Raw genomic sequence first — 14,946 nt, forward strand, 5'->3', positions numbered from 1 at the left:
GAACATCCCAGAGATTTATGTCTTGCATTTCTTTCATCTTCCACTCCCAAATGAGGAAGCGGGGAAAGTTGCTGCATGTCTCAGGTCGCGTCCCCAGCCAGCCTCACAGCCCCCCGTCAGCTGCCCGCAGGCACCGGAGCGTTAACCGTTCAGGTAAGCGGGCGCTTCGGGCCGTAGCGAGCTGCATAGTCTAGACAAATCGGCTGCCAATATTTGGCTTGAATAGCTCAACTGGATGGGCATCCTTCTTGAGCGCTGCTGACGGCTTGGCTTGGGTCGCTTGTCAGATTCAGCTCCCGCTAAAACCGCCAAAGCTCCATCTCAGCTACTCAAAGTGCCTCTCAATTGCTGAAATGGGCTTTCTTGGCTTTCGCCTCGGAGTCGAGACTGGTAATCGTTCGACGCTATTGCTTGTCCATCCCCCTTTGGACTATCATCACTCAATTCAGCTCATGCATAGCAAAGACACGCAGAAAACTAGTAGCGAGCTACCATTTTGACTAGTTTCGCTGATCACCAATGTGTATCTTGTATCTACAAATCAGTCTTCAGGCGAAGCATTCTGCGAGTAACAATAGCCGAGCTCTGGCCTGTATAAAATCTCTCAACATGCCGGGCTCAAGACTCCTTAATCCCAACAACAGCAACAATTTCCTATCCTCTTCAGGCAACACTTCTACTCTTATAACAACTCCCACTTCTTAATCACCATGTTCGTCTACCAGGGAAAGCTTCAGTGGTTCAACTACGGCCAGGACGAGACCTTGGCTGTTGTCTTGCCCAATGGCTTTGCCCGTGACGGCGACACTGCCTACATCTTCTCTCAATGGACAGTGGACGCCCAGGGAAGAAAGAAGTACAACTGGTTCCAAACCCTCGTCGTCTCGAACCTGACAAAGACTTCGTGCGGCGATGATTCCTTCGTCCTCAAGGGTGCCTACTACACATGGAAGATCACCACACAGCAGACCTACAGCAAGATCAGCATCACCATGTCCAACCCCCAGAAGGATAAGAGCACCATGACTGCCAACCGCGTCTGGGAGTCCAAGGGCGAGCAGGACACTGGCGATGCTCGAATCTGGACTGGCAAGTTCAACTATATCCAGTATGCGAGCAACGAGCCGGCCATCTTTATCGCCCCCGACGGTTTCGGTGACGGCAAGCCCATCCTTTCCCTTTGGCAGTGGACAAAGAACGCCAATGGAGAGCCCAAAGCCCCGTCCTTCCGCAGTTGTGTTCAGAAGGCGCTGAGCAAGCCTGGCTGTGGAAACTATCAGTTCAGCTTCACCGACTACTACACCCTCACATGCACCTGGAACGACAAGAGCGAGTCACTTGCAGCTCGCCTGAGATATGGAAGTGGCCAAGAATATGATGTGGCTACTCTGAACCTTTCTGCCAAGATTGAGCGAGAGGGCCGCGACAACCAGTAAGTTACGCCCAACACGCTTCGTCTACAACGCTAACAACCTTGATTACAGCTCCTTTGACCCCCACGAGGCCCCTGGCAAGAAGGAGGAGGTTGAGACTCATCTTCCCCAGGCTCAGCCTTCGCTTCGCCGCCTCCTGACTCCCCTTCCATTCCCCCCTAAGCTGCTCGACACTTTGGAGCACACTGCCGCCTTTCTCGACCAAGCTGGCTACCTTGCCAGATATGCACAGGATGTAAGTGATCATACCAAGCCATCTGTCTTGGGCATTCGCTCACCATATTCAGCGCTTCGCCGCTCTAGACGCCGACTACCATGTTCAGGTCCACCTGGTTGAGGCTCTCCAAAAGGAGAACATCAATCTCAAGGAGCAAATCAAGAAGCTCACCGATGCCCTCCGACTCGCCAACTCCAAGGCGGATGAGCTCCAGAGACAGCTCGATGCGGCCAAGGCTGACGCCAAGAAGAAGGAAGAGGAGCTCAGGAAGAGAATCCAGGAGCTTGAGAATGAGAACATCAAGGACGACAAACTTCTCGATGATCTCCGCAAGGAGCTCGCTGCTCTGCTGGCCAAGATTACCCAGCTGGAGAACGACTTGGCTGCTCTTCTGGTTGAGAAGAAGTCTCTCCTCTCTCAGATCACCACCCTGCAGGAGAGTGTTGTGGTTCTGGAGGCCCAGAAGGTGGAGCTTGAGAACTCCCTGAAGGTTCAGAAGGACCTCAACGATGCTTTGGAAAAGAAGAACGCCGATCTTACCCAGGAGAACAAGACCCTGACGGACGAGAAGATCGCTCTTCAGGCCCAGCTTGCCAAAACCCAATCTGAGCTCGCCGATACTCAGGACAGTCTCAAGAAGACCCAGCTCAATCTAGACAGCGCCAGCAAGAAGCTCAAGAGAACCGAGACCAAGCTCGAGGACAGGGAAGGGGACCTTGAGAGGCTCAGGGATTTGTTGGTCAAGGCTGACAGGAAGATCAACAAGCTTGAGGACCGGTTGGCTGACAACGACATTGACTTTGACGACCTCAAGTAGCTTACTTGAAAGCAGGAACCGACATGGCCGACATGGCCAACATCGCCAATCAAGAGGAGTGGGCTTGGCCATGGCACCTGGGTGGTTTGTAGGAGGACTTTGCGCGCTACTGTTGGGCGTTGTGACATTGAGTCGGGTTCATCAGGAGTAGTTAATGACATTAATGAGCTTGGGGATTAAATATGGTATCTAAACAGTTCGTTTTCAATCCATATTTCTCTGTGGGCCCTTATCCGCTGCTGGGAGTAGTGTTGGATTGAGGACAGCGCGTCTAATAGACATTTAATAAGCATCAACTATGGATCTAAATTCCGACCAGCTCTACTGATGTCTCCCAGCACTTGATAGCTTTCCCGACATCGTAAGCATGAGTCCCATAGCCAGGGATCGACTGTGGAGCAGAAGAATTCCAAGCCTCTGCAATACTGCAATCCTCGAGATATTTGCCACCCTTCCCGTCCAATGCTGAAGCTACTGCACCCCATACGCTCGTAGCAGCCCCCTGCTCGGGATTCTTCAGGAGGGACGCAAGGTAAGGATCATTCATGGCTGCTTCCTGTTGATCCCTAGACATGTGCCGTCCGAGGTCTGTCCGGATGAAGCCAGGATGAATACTCCATGCGTGGATGCCCAGAGCACCGTACCGCCTTTCAACCTCATTCGCCATCCATAAGTTTGCCGTTTTGCTTGCTCCGTATGCTACCATGGGATCATAGTTGCCCTCAAAGTTCACATTGCTCGGGTCAAACTCGCCCCAACGGTGAGCAGCCGAGGATAGTACGACGACTCTGGAACTCTGCCTGTGAGTTGCTGCCGCCAATAGTGCGGGTTGGATGAGATTGAAGAGAAGAAAGTGTCCAAGATGATTCGTGCCTAGTTGTGTGTCGAATCCGTCTTTGGTACGGCCTTCGGGTGTGGCCATGACTCCTGCATTGCAAACAAGGATGTCAAGGGTGTTGCTCTTGGAGAGATACTCAGCTGCACAGGCCCGAACGCTCGAGAGAGAGTCTAGAGCAAGTTCCAGGAGGTGGACGCGGTTGCTATTGACTAGGTCGCCGAGAGCTTTCTTTGCCTTATCTAAATTTCGTGCAGTGAGGTAGAGGGTAGCCCCGGTTAGGAAGAGTGCCTTGGCAGTTTCAACACCAATTCCTGAGGAACAGCCAGTAATGAGGACAGACTTCCCGTCTAGTCGCCCTTCCAAGTCTTCATCCTGGATGATCTGCTTGGCAGTGGGGCGACTATCTCCAGGGCCATTTGGAGAACGATGGACCGAATGATAACGTGTTGCCATGATTTATGAGAGAGGAAGTGCTCCTTAACGATGAAAGGGAAAGTCCAAGGTGAGAAATTGATGTGCTAAAATGTGTGAAGACAAGAACTGGCTTTATCAGGTTGCCCTTATATTTCGTCTTCGAGTCGGGACTAGATAAAGCTTTTCGGCTTTAAGAGTTTAAGTCCCTCCTACCGGGTCCGTCTACTCCCCGGTCCGAATAAACTTCATTATCCCTGGTAGCTTTTGGCATTGCTTCTCCCACATAACGCCCCATCGACAGGCGGTAATCCCACATCGGCCCTCGGTGATCCCACATTTGCAGACGCTCATCCCACATGAGCAGGTAATCGATTTATCAGTCATCAAGCCGTGGTATCATTTTAGTATCGATAGAAGGCAGAGGCTCATTGTGTCTAGCTCTCTTGTGTCCGTTATCCCTATCCGCTCCGTCCGCTTCCCCCGAAGATTTCCGTTTGGGAGACTGAGTCTGGAGAGGAGGGTGGAAATACGGAATCCCGTTTTTGTCCACTCCATTCTTTGCAGGTTGGCGGTCAGGAACGGGGGCGGAGGGTTGAAGATAGGCAGGGATGGTGATTGAGCTGGTTGGTGATGTGTATCTGACCTTAACTGGCGCCGATTGGAGTCGATTCTCATATGCCCTCAGGGCTCGCTCCAGCTCCAGTTGCTCCCGATTAGGTTGGGACTTTGGAGACAAGGGACGAATCAAATGTTTGAAATCTCCGTGGGAGCTAGGTGCTGGTCGATGAAAAACGTTGTCCATGGCAAACCAATCCCACACAGGTTCTTTTGGCGATGCCTGCTGGTAATGCATTTCGATGGGGTCAATTACTGACTCTCCCGAAATCATTAAGTCTGTACGGCGTCTGAGGCGCTCTAAATGGCCTTGAATGGAGTTTCTCCTCGAGCTAGATGTCGAGTCGATGCTTGCGCGCTCCTCATGTTGCTCCGTTACCTCTGTGACGTGTTGTTGTGAAGAAGTGGCTGGTGGAGGCTGTGACTGAGATGCACCCGCTGCATCATCAGGCAGGTAGTGTCGGATCAAAAAATCAGTACTTATGATCATGATGATGTTCGTGTTGATTGTCTGATGGTACTTGAACAAGCAAGACAAGAATGGATTGGGCAACAAGGTATAAGTAAGAAGTGCGAGGGTACAAGGCTTAGAACAATGCGCTTAGGGACAAAGGAGTCGAAGAGAAAGGGGACAACACTCATTCTTTATTTTCCAACCGAAACCCGGTTGTCTCTCAAGAAAGACTTGATAGTACAAGAAAGTTTTGTTGAGGCAACAACCTTGTGATGCCTCTGTAAGTTTCTGTCTGATAGACTTCCCGTTCTGATGCCTGAAGTATGATTTCTCTCGAAACTTTTGACATGAATTCTCTTCTTGACATGCTTTTCTTATTACTACTTTTTCGAGAACAAAGCCAGGCCTACGTCATGAACACCGACTGGAGCCGTGACAAAGGATTCTATTGTGAACACCGTCAACCAGTCCTTTCACATACAACTGAAACACGCAGTCGCTGTGAGACACTCAAGACAATGCCCCGAAACATACCAAAGACTGCTCCTTCACGCGAATCGTAATGGGTCTCAGAACCAGTGCCGGTGGGAGGGAGTGTCGACGTCTGTATCGGCTTTACATCTTTCTTATTTCTAGATTCAGCCTTCATTCTCTGCATCGCGACGTAAGGATACTTTGGCTAGCTCGCTGTCCCCCACTTCACCATGTATTCGGCACCAGTCAGACGGATGCGTCACATGGGCCGACAACATTAGCCTTGCGAACTCATCGCTGGCGGCGGAATGGCCCGGTAATAAGTCCTCCCTCCCAAGCCTTAATGTATACCCGTTGAGGGCTAGATACATATGTTGTCGCATCCACGACGTTAAAGGAGCTGGTTCTATGGTGGCGCGGGCCTGGACAACTAGAAAAGCTCTAATACCTATGATGAGCAATATCCGACTGTGTTAGCATTGGGATATGATGCTATAATGTGTTGACAATGTGTTCTTTATTATAGTTGAAGCCCGGCCCTTGATGGGTTAACTGAGCCACAAGACCGTATCCTCTCGTTCTCACCCTTCTCTCGGGGAGTTAAGGAGTTTGTGGAGCTATGTCTCTGTTATATCACGATCAATACTACATGTTCTTGTGTGCAGTTGTCACTAAAATTTAAGTAACTATTAGCATCTGCTATCTAGGCGCTAACAATCCTGGTGACTCGATCAAGCATCACAAGCCCAGTCAATCGCCCCACTGCTAGAGCACTATCAGTTGCAGCCACGACTTTGGTGTGTTCTCTTGATGGGGTGAACAGCAAGTGCGTTAGTATGTGGCTTGATCAATGGGGGTACTAAAGTCTTGTCACGTCGAGGTGGACCATTCACAAGAGGATTGGTCAAAAATCACAATCCAGAGAGACTTTTTTACCTGAATCGTTGCTCTCCAAGTCTATGCATTTAATGGCGTACCCTATAGCTATTTTGTGAAATACAAGCGCCTAAGCCGCGATGGCTTCATTTCCCAGTTCGCCAATCGGCTAGTGTACGGCGCCTATGAAAGAAGCACAGATGGCTGTTCCGGAGGTAAAGAATATGACAATAATTTCAAGTCAACATTTAGAAGCTAGAAATAGCCTCGTTATCATTTTGTCACTGAAGTAAACGAGGCTGAGTGTGCTCATTCCCCTGCCACTACTAGAATGCGTTGATGGCTTTTGGCTAACGCGAGGGGAGTCACGTGCGGCGTCAATCACCGTCTTCAGCGCTACCTCGACGAAATTGTGGCTGAAGCAACAACCCCCAAAGCCATGGTCAACGTCCCCGGCAGAAGCAGAGGCTGCGCAACATGTCGAAAGCGCAGGGTCAAGGTGCGACAACTATGGTTAGTATTGTGCCTAGGTAACTGCTGACATCCCGCAGTGCGACGAGTCCCTGCCACAATGCCTCGCTTGCGTCCGCATGGGGTTGCCGTGTCCGGGCGCGCGTACCGGGACATTCTTTGTACACGCTGTGCCAAGGTCTTCATCGAGCCATGAAGAGTGTAGTTCAACACCGCGGCTCCCGGGCCCTCAACCATCGCGAGCCGGTGCTTTTGACCCGCTGTTTGTCTCACATTTTGTCGAGTCCTTCTTCGGCACCATGAAACCACCTCCGACTCCAGGAACACCGCCAAAGATATGGCTGCACGAGCTTCCCGTCTTCCTAGCCTCTTTAGAGCCATCGTCGGCCAAGCCTGCCATTCGTGCAGCATCGATGATCAGCTATGGCACTCTCGCAGGGGATATGTCCATCAAGACGGCCGCTCGAAAGTGGTATGCAGAAGCACTACATCATCTTCAGTGCCTCCTTACAAAGGGGAACGTCTCTGTCGATGAGAGTATCATTTGCGCGGTCGTGATGCTCATTCACTTTGAAACCTGGGCTGGCACGAGCCAAAAAGCCTGGCTTCGTCATCTCAAGGGCGCGGCAATGTTGCTTCAGGTGGCAGGGCCGGAGAGTTGTCGTGATGGCTTCATGCATCAAATATTCAGTCATCTACGGTTCCAGATGGCAAGTATCCCCCATTGCAACTACATCAGAGAGGCTAACCGCTACCAGTTTGTCGCCGCCATGACTGAAAACGAAGTGCCTGTCTTTGCATCACAAGACTGGATGACAATCCCTTTTCAAGTCTATCCAAAACTCATCTTTGACCAGCTCATTGATGTTCTATTCAATCTTCTCAAATGCCTTTCGGTTGCAGACCAACTCATCAAATCCGACTCGGGCGGTGACCTAAGGTCGACCCTCGATGCCCTCATCCGAGATAGCATGCTCCAAGCCTCCCAGTGGTGGTCAGGGTGCATAGAGAACAACCCTTTTGGACAAATATCACCGAAGCAAGGGTGTGGCCCAGGCGAAGGTCAGCTACTGCTGACGCACACATCGGTTCCAGCCGCAGCCTTGTGCTCTCTTTATGAGACGGCAAACCTCGTCACTTTCCGTCTGTTGCATCTCGTGTCCCCTTTAGCATCTTCACAGGATGATCTGTGTGCCAGGCAGCACGCACAGTCCATACTCTCGGCGAGTCATTTCATCGATGAAATGTCTGGCCCTGCACCAGATCGTGGGTCTATCATGATAACGTTGCAGCTAAAGGTTGTCAGTTTATGGAGCCCGTCATCCGAGCAGAGAAATATGGCGCTTGACTTGCTTCAAAGGGAAAAGCATCAGGGTGGAGGGCTCTCGGATATCTCAGCTGTCTCCCACGAGTACTTTGCTGACGTGGCGGCTTACATTCTTCAACACTACCCTAGCGACTGAAACCACTCCACCATGGCTCAATTGCAAGCCATTTGCTCCCTCCTGACCGGTTGCCGCGCATGAGTATTACGAAGCCCGTTGGTATCACAGTTGATGGTGGCAGTCGAGACTCGCTTGAGGCAGACAATGGTTGTCGATCGTGGCGCACTAGTACCGGCACTAGCCAGTCTAGGCGAAGAATCTAGACTGGATAACGTTAGCTTTGCGAGTTAGGGGCTTTCTTTTTCGTGCATGGGGCCACAGGGAGGTGTCATTTCACATCCAACTGGAGTCCAAGTCCAGTGATCGCTTTGAGTGAACAAACAATACAAAGAGGCCCTCTTTCAGCATTGCTCAAAAGCGAAAGACTTCATCTTCGGTGTTCCTTCCCAGCTGTACCTTGTTACAAGGTATTGGCTCAAGCATAAACCGGGTTTTTCTCCTGGTTCGTCCACTCCTCCATCCTCACCCGTTCTTTAGAGGTCTGCTTCCTGTCAAGCCCTCGTTTTCTCAACCTTTGGCCCAAACTTTGAATTCTAACTGCCCTCGTACAATCACCATGAGAATCGTCATTATCGGGGCTGGCATCAGCGGATGCGCTGTGTATCTTCAGCTTAGGAAACACCTGAAAGGAGATCCACACATCACCATTTACGAAGCATACGATACTGCCCGAGACACCACTGCAGAGAGCCGCGAACAAGGCCCAACGCACTCATCAACCCTCATTGTCGGGGGTGGACTTGCCATAGCGCCAAATGGACTCGGTGTCCTGCGCCGCCTAGATGATGACCTCCTCCGAAACATCACGCGAAACGGCTACGTTACATCCCATTCCAATTTGAAGGATAAGAACGGCAATGTGCTCATGCGCATGGAGCCCGGCCTTGTGTCGGATATGTACTCGGTCGCATGCAGTCGCCATTCGCTCTGGAGGTGCCTTCGCGATCGCATTCCAGATGATCACATCGTCAACAAACGGGTGTTGGGTGTGACTGCCAATTCGGAAGGGAAGAATATTGTCCGCTTTGTCGATGGCAGCGACCCTGTTGAAGCCGACCTCGTCATTGGAGCTGACGGCGTCCGATCCATTGCCAAAGAGGCTCTCTTCCCAGATGTCAAAGAGAATCCGTACCCCCCGAACTATGAGTATGTGAATCATCCCTGCCCAATGGCCCGTAACACTCACTGACTCTATTTCAGGGGCCTTGTTGGCATCGGAGGTTTTGTCCCGGCCGACGATGTCAGGGAAAGTGTCGGCAAAGGATCCATCAACTTTGTGTTCGGCGGCAGTGGGTTTTTTGGCTACTTCTTCTCTGACAGTTCTCCATCTGACGCGGAACGTGACTCCCCTTCTCATGTATGCGAGCCGGGTGATTCCCTTGCCTGGTGGTCAACCTACGAGATCAAGGAATGCCCTGATCCCAAGTCTCTGGACATGGATGACGTTATGCGTCAGTTGCGTGAAAGGCATGACCAGTGGAAGGATCCAGTGGTCCAAAGCGTTCTCAAGTCCGCTCACATTCAGAACATGTATCCAACCTGGACGTCACCGGAGCTTCCAACCTGGGAGCGCCACGGTGTTGTTTTACTGGGGGATGCTGCACATGCTCTCCCACCCACTTCAGGCCAGGGCGCATCCCAAGCGCTCGAAGACTGCGAGGCGTTTACGCTTTTCTTGGCCCATCACCTCAGTGATAGAAGTGAGCAGGACGACTCCTCGAACGATGCATCCCTCAAGCAAGCCGTCAACAAAGCAGCCAAACAATACATGGACCTCCGTCAACCTCGGGTTAGACAAATTCTCAAAGCCGCACAGAAGATGCAAAACTCCAAGCGAACCATGGGTGTGATCCAAGAGTACGCAATGTACACGTTCATGAAGGTCATCGGTGAGTTGTACCATGGGGTGTGCTTCTGACTTGGTGCTGATATGATTGCAGGCTTATTTCCTAGTCTTGCAACAAAGCCGACTCGGACGGTGATTGAGTACAACGTTGCCGAGGAAGTCGCTCGCGTTCTTGGTGTTGAAAACTGAACCTCAAGGCGGATGTTGCTGGTGGTAACAGAGAATTGCGAGGAGCACGGGTGCTTCTTTGTGGTCAGTTTACTTACCTCCTGCCATGTTGACGAAGGCTTGATGAAAAAACCTGACGGAGGCATTATGGAGAGTCAAAGTAACCTGAAGGGCTAGGTTTAGTTAATGTAGTGTATGACGAAGTATAAGTTGGATCACAATGTGACAGATTGACGGTTGCTTAGACTTTGAATGCTTCATCGAATCATCTAAAATTGCGGAGAGAACTTTCCAACAATGTTCCCTGCTCGGCTTCTCCTGTAATGAGAAACGTAATTAAATCCCGTCTAAACCCCTAAAGATGAAACCCATTGTCTTGTTCATTACGGTTTCATCATGCTCTGTTGGTAGTCAACCAACAGCACCGGACCCAGCGACCTTTGCTCTGACCACTACAACGCACGTTATTTTACTTGGCCTTGTCCCCTAAAGTTTTCTTTTATGTCTTTTTTCATATTCAAACCCCCATTCTCGTCTCCAGTCTACTAATTGACTCCCCTTTCTTCAAACATGACATCCAGTTTCGCTACCTCCCTCATTCTACCCCCTCGAGACGGCAGACTCGCAGTCGCAGTCGTAGTCCTTGCGGCTGAACCCACTGCAACTACATACCTCATCCATGGGTGTCGTACTGAAATCGTCGACCTAAAAGAATGCGACGGGTCTACCGCCACCATGACCCTGAGGCCTGGGCCCGCTCATCCTCGCCTTCTGAAGCTGTGATCACGGCTGTGTTTGACGAGTTCTCCGTCTACGAGAACGAGGGAAAGAATTATACGTACTCTGAGCACTGCGAAATGAGCGGGACTGTTGCTCAGGCCGGCACTGTTATCGACGAAGGCGCTATTGAAGACCCAGTCACAGAGACTTTAACCCACGAACCTGGGAGAGACAACGAGGAGTTTACATTTACTCCATACCCTGTTACTATCACCCAGGGTCTGGATCTACTTGTAGTTGCAGAGTCGTCATCGTATAAGAGTACTGAGACAGCCGGTACTGACGACGACGCGCCTGGGGCCACGACGAGCGAGCCAACTCTTACGAGGGGCTCTACAAGTGAGACTAAGGCTTCTGGAAGTGCGGCAGCTCGGGAAGAGACTTCGGCCGGACCCTCACGCATTCCTTGCATCCTTGCTGCGATAGCTGCGGTTTTTATCGCGAGTACCATGCTGGTCTGACGGAAGGATTGAACGAGCAAGAAGTCTATAAATGGTGGCGTAGGAGAACGTCGTTTTGGTTTAGATATCCTGTTTGTATTTACCACCTCATGTCGCTTGAGTGGTTAATCAATATCGCGTTTCCCTCTAGATTCGTTCGACTCGAAATTTTGGAGTGACGCTTGGTGGTCATCCGAGTAAATGTAATCAGGGCCTGTACTTGATTCTATTCCCAGACGAGTCCATACTACGAAGCATCAAAAAAGTGAAGCAATGAAAGTGTCTCAATGTTACCTCCTTCACCGAACCTTTGGAATCATCTCGCGTCCCCGACAAAATCTCCAAATTCCAGGAAGCATCATAAGAGCGTACATCCAATTCTGCTCCGTATACGTCGCTATTTCGTTACTTTAGCTCTAAGAATGACAAGAGAGACGTGGTTAGCAGACTCACCGATAAGATATATCAAGACGCCTACCAAAATGCCCATCGCCACACCCACAACCCTGGCTACCGTGTTCCATGGCATGGCTTGCAAAATTCTATCCTTATTTGGCGGATTGAGTTTGATGATCCAAGCTCTGAATGTCATCTCTTCTCTCCGTCCTTGCGTGGTGATCATTGTGATCTTGAACCACGGCTTGTTGACCAAACCGGAACGCAGGAGCAACTCGATCATCAGCCCAATGTTGGCTGTTTGGTTTGCTTTCGAAAGAGGAGGAGGTATAGATCTGGGATTGAGATTTTGTTGAACCACGACCTTGCTGAGATAAAGTTGAATGATACTTTGCTTCTGTTTGTGGTGTACTGCGCAGCACCGAATCCCAGCTTCAAAGAATTCTCGTCTACATTCCAAGAAGAGTTGGATGAACCGCAATTCTGACTCTTCTAGCTTGCAGTAGAAAGCCCTAGCGATCACAAGATCAGTCATATAAAAGACCTCTTCTTCGGTGTTGAGAAAGGTCCGGTCGTTTTGCAGCTTCCAGGAAGGATACTCGTACATGCCCCTGAGGGTCAAGATGAAAAAGGGCGAGCAGTACAGCTTTTCCATCAACTTGAGTCCCAGATTGGCTGTTTTAAAATCATCCTTGGAGTGATTCTCGGCATTGGTTTCTTCGGTAATCTCGCTTCGAGAGGGTTTCAGAAGATCTATCGGAAGAGGGAGGCTCCCAAAGATGTTCAAGAAGACGTAAGGCTCCTTATCCAGTCTTCCGTCGATACGGATTTGCAGCAACTGCTGTACCTCCGTATCGGGCATTGTACGACCGTCGGCGAGAGTGAGAATCTTGCTAGCAAGGATGAGGTTGGATGCCATATCACCAATGCTGCAGCCCTTGGAAAAATCCACGAGGCGTTGATGAACATCGACGCGCTGCAAGAAATCTTTTGTCAGGCGATGTGTGTACTTCAGCTGCTGAGAATCACGACTTGCTTCGACAAACCCTCCACAAAGATTGGCAAGCCGACGACGAGCTAAGACGGCACGAGCACTCTGAGCAGCCTGGTCAAAATCCTCCAGACGTGACTTGTAAAGTCTGTCTGCGAATTGAGGGTCCCTGAAGTAGGCGTCGAGGAAGGAGTACCCTATCAAGTCAAGATCAAGGTTGTACTTTTCCATAAGATGCAGCATCAAAAGAGTTGATGATGCTTTCAGTTGTCCGTGTTTACCATCTCTGATATTGTCAAGTGCATTCCAAAGAATGTCATCTAATGTAGGTGGGATAGTACCCAACGGGAGTTGAGCGGACTTGACTTCTGTTTGGGTAGATAGCCATCCACGGGCATCTTTCATGGCGAGCGCAAGCCAGAGAAAGTCGCCCCCTGACTTGACAGACATCTCCTTCCCAAGGAGTTCAGTTGTCTCTTGGTTGACATTTTCCAACTGATTAAGCCATTGTGTGAACGAACGCTTTGTATCAGAAGATGTGAGTTGATGTAGGGTCATGGTCTTCTGGGCTGGGAGATGTTCGAAAGCTGGGTCTTCTCTGCTAGCCACGCACAACTTGACGCCCAAGTCTTGCCATGCTTTGAGTTGAATGATCAAATCGTCCTGTCCTGGCTTATTGGGATTCTGGTTCTCGTCAAGACCGTCGATGAAAAGACAGACACAGGTTCCAGACTTGACGGCCTTTTCGAGGATACTGTCGAGTGCTGAGCTCAGTGCGTTTTTGGCGTTTCCACCTCCCCAGTGGGCAATGGACTTTTCATCCAACTCGGCTTCGGATAGCGCCAAGTCGGAAATGAATGCGGGGTGCTGGTCGAGCAAGTCGTGAAGGAGTGTTCTTCGAAGACCGGTGAGAGTCTGCTGGTCGCCTCCGACCAAGGTGGAGAAGAAGTGTACAAGACAGATGGCTTTTTTCGATTCTGATGAGATACAGTTAGTCATCAGATCTTATTACCTGTAAGAAGCACTGGGGACTTACTGGATCTCTTTTCGAGCTCCCTCATTGTTGTGGGATGACTGAACAAGTACTCCATGAGGATGGTCTTCCCTGATCCTGGCTTCCCTCGAATGTAAAACGTCCCTCCCTGTGATGCAAGCCAGTCCGCAAAATCATCTCTAGTTCTGTACTTCAACATCTGTTCCTCATCTCCAACCTCATCTTCATCGACGCCAAAAGCCCAGGGAAATATTCCTCCATAGGGCGTCAGCTCCTCTTGAATCTTGGCAAGCTGCTCCTGGACCTCCTTCCGGCGATGCCGCATCTTGTCGTATTCGAGAATGTTCAAGACGATAAATTTCCGGATCCTCCAAAGTTCTTGTTGTTGCACTCGTACAAGCTGTTGGATCCGCTCGTCCTCGTGCACTCTGGTGCAAGCAGAGAGGCCTTCGTTCAAAGATTTGACGACATCTTGGATGTCACTGTACCCTGTTTTGACGTTTCTGGCGGACATCAAGTCAAACAATCTGTCTATTTTCGGTCTATTACCAAGTCAGCGACGTGGCTTTCATGCCAGATCACTTCCGGAGGCTAGGTACCTGACAAAGGAAGTCAGCGTCGCGATGATGTGACCTTGGTAACCATGGAGATCGTTCTCTAGCTGTAGCGCTTCTTCGTCGCGACGAATGGTTTTCCCAGCCTCTAGGAGCCCTGGCCATGCTGCTTCTCGACCCTTTAGCTCTGCCTCTTTGAATTCAGTGATGATATTTGAGAGCCGCCTTGATAGTTCTGTGATTTCCCTACCAAGTCTGCGCAGATCTTTGTTGTCGGGCCTCGAGGAGCTAGAGCCATTCAACTTGTTGTGAGCATCTGATAGCTCGCCTATGACATCCCCAACAGTTTTATGACCCACCAATCCGCCGATTTGATAGGTATCTCGGGGGCCATGGAAGAGGTCAGAAGTGAAAGCAAGGAAGCAAATAATACGAGACGCCAGGGCAGTTGCTTGGACAGCCTCTGTCGCAACGTGCAAAGTGTTCATAGGGATAGACATTTTGTCTTCGTGATGCCCAGGACGAAATCGATTGAAGTGGTTGAAAGCCTTCCCGCGTGAAGGACGCGACCTTTGAGAGGGACAGTCCGGGGAAAATGTCACCTGATGCCGCCAAGCGTTTCAAGTTGATCTTTCGCCTTGTCTAAGCCCCGGGTGTCGCTAGGGTTGTTCAATGCGACAACCAACGGAGGGTTGAATTGTGGCTAGCAGCCCTGGTTCCTTT

The 14,946-nt window shown here is 50.5% G+C and overlaps 6 protein-coding genes across 6 annotated transcripts; 4 read left to right on the plus strand and 2 right to left on the minus strand.

The window, feature by feature from the left end:
• Positions 1-710: 710 nt before the first annotated feature.
• NCS54_00942500 (Hypothetical protein) lies at positions 711-2,467 on the plus strand (the record flags this gene model as incomplete). Its single annotated transcript, XM_053154774.1, has 3 exons — positions 711-1,432; positions 1,485-1,668; positions 1,721-2,467. The coding sequence occupies 3 exons, from the start codon at positions 711-713 to the stop codon at positions 2,465-2,467; spliced, it is 1,653 nt and encodes a 550-aa protein (XP_053010749.1).
• A 304-nt stretch (positions 2,468-2,771) lies between these two features.
• Positions 2,772-3,758, minus strand: NCS54_00942600 (Hypothetical protein; the record flags this gene model as incomplete). Its single annotated transcript, XM_053154775.1, has 1 exon — positions 2,772-3,758. The coding sequence occupies one exon, from the start codon at positions 3,756-3,758 to the stop codon at positions 2,772-2,774; it is 987 nt and encodes a 328-aa protein (XP_053010750.1).
• Positions 3,759-6,577: 2,819 nt separating this feature from the next.
• Positions 6,578-8,072, plus strand: NCS54_00942700 (Zn(2)-C6 fungal-type domain-containing protein; the record flags this gene model as incomplete). The annotated part of the gene is made up of 2 exons (XM_053154776.1): positions 6,578-6,637; positions 6,690-8,072. 2 exons carry the CDS (start codon positions 6,578-6,580, stop codon positions 8,070-8,072), a joined length of 1,443 nt encoding a protein of 480 aa, XP_053010751.1.
• A 538-nt stretch (positions 8,073-8,610) lies between these two features.
• Positions 8,611-10,089, plus strand: NCS54_00942800 (FAD-binding-3 domain-containing protein; the record flags this gene model as incomplete). Its single annotated transcript, XM_053154777.1, has 3 exons — positions 8,611-9,200; positions 9,255-9,943; positions 9,995-10,089. 3 exons carry the CDS (start codon positions 8,611-8,613, stop codon positions 10,087-10,089), a joined length of 1,374 nt encoding a protein of 457 aa, XP_053010752.1.
• Positions 10,090-10,781: 692 nt separating this feature from the next.
• NCS54_00942900 (Hypothetical protein) lies at positions 10,782-11,309 on the plus strand (the record flags this gene model as incomplete). Its single annotated transcript, XM_053154778.1, has 1 exon — positions 10,782-11,309. The coding sequence occupies one exon, from the start codon at positions 10,782-10,784 to the stop codon at positions 11,307-11,309; it is 528 nt and encodes a 175-aa protein (XP_053010753.1).
• Positions 11,310-11,587: 278 nt separating this feature from the next.
• NCS54_00943000 (Hypothetical protein) lies at positions 11,588-14,723 on the minus strand (the record flags this gene model as incomplete). Its single annotated transcript, XM_053154779.1, has 4 exons — positions 11,588-11,685; positions 11,742-13,652; positions 13,712-14,211; positions 14,269-14,723. The coding sequence occupies 4 exons, from the start codon at positions 14,721-14,723 to the stop codon at positions 11,588-11,590; spliced, it is 2,964 nt and encodes a 987-aa protein (XP_053010754.1).
• Between the last annotated feature and the right edge of the window lie 223 nt (positions 14,724-14,946).

This window comes from Fusarium falciforme, chromosome 7, assembly GCF_026873545.1.
Source record: "Fusarium falciforme chromosome 7, complete sequence".
Taxonomy (NCBI): domain Eukaryota; kingdom Fungi; phylum Ascomycota; class Sordariomycetes; order Hypocreales; family Nectriaceae; genus Fusarium; species Fusarium falciforme.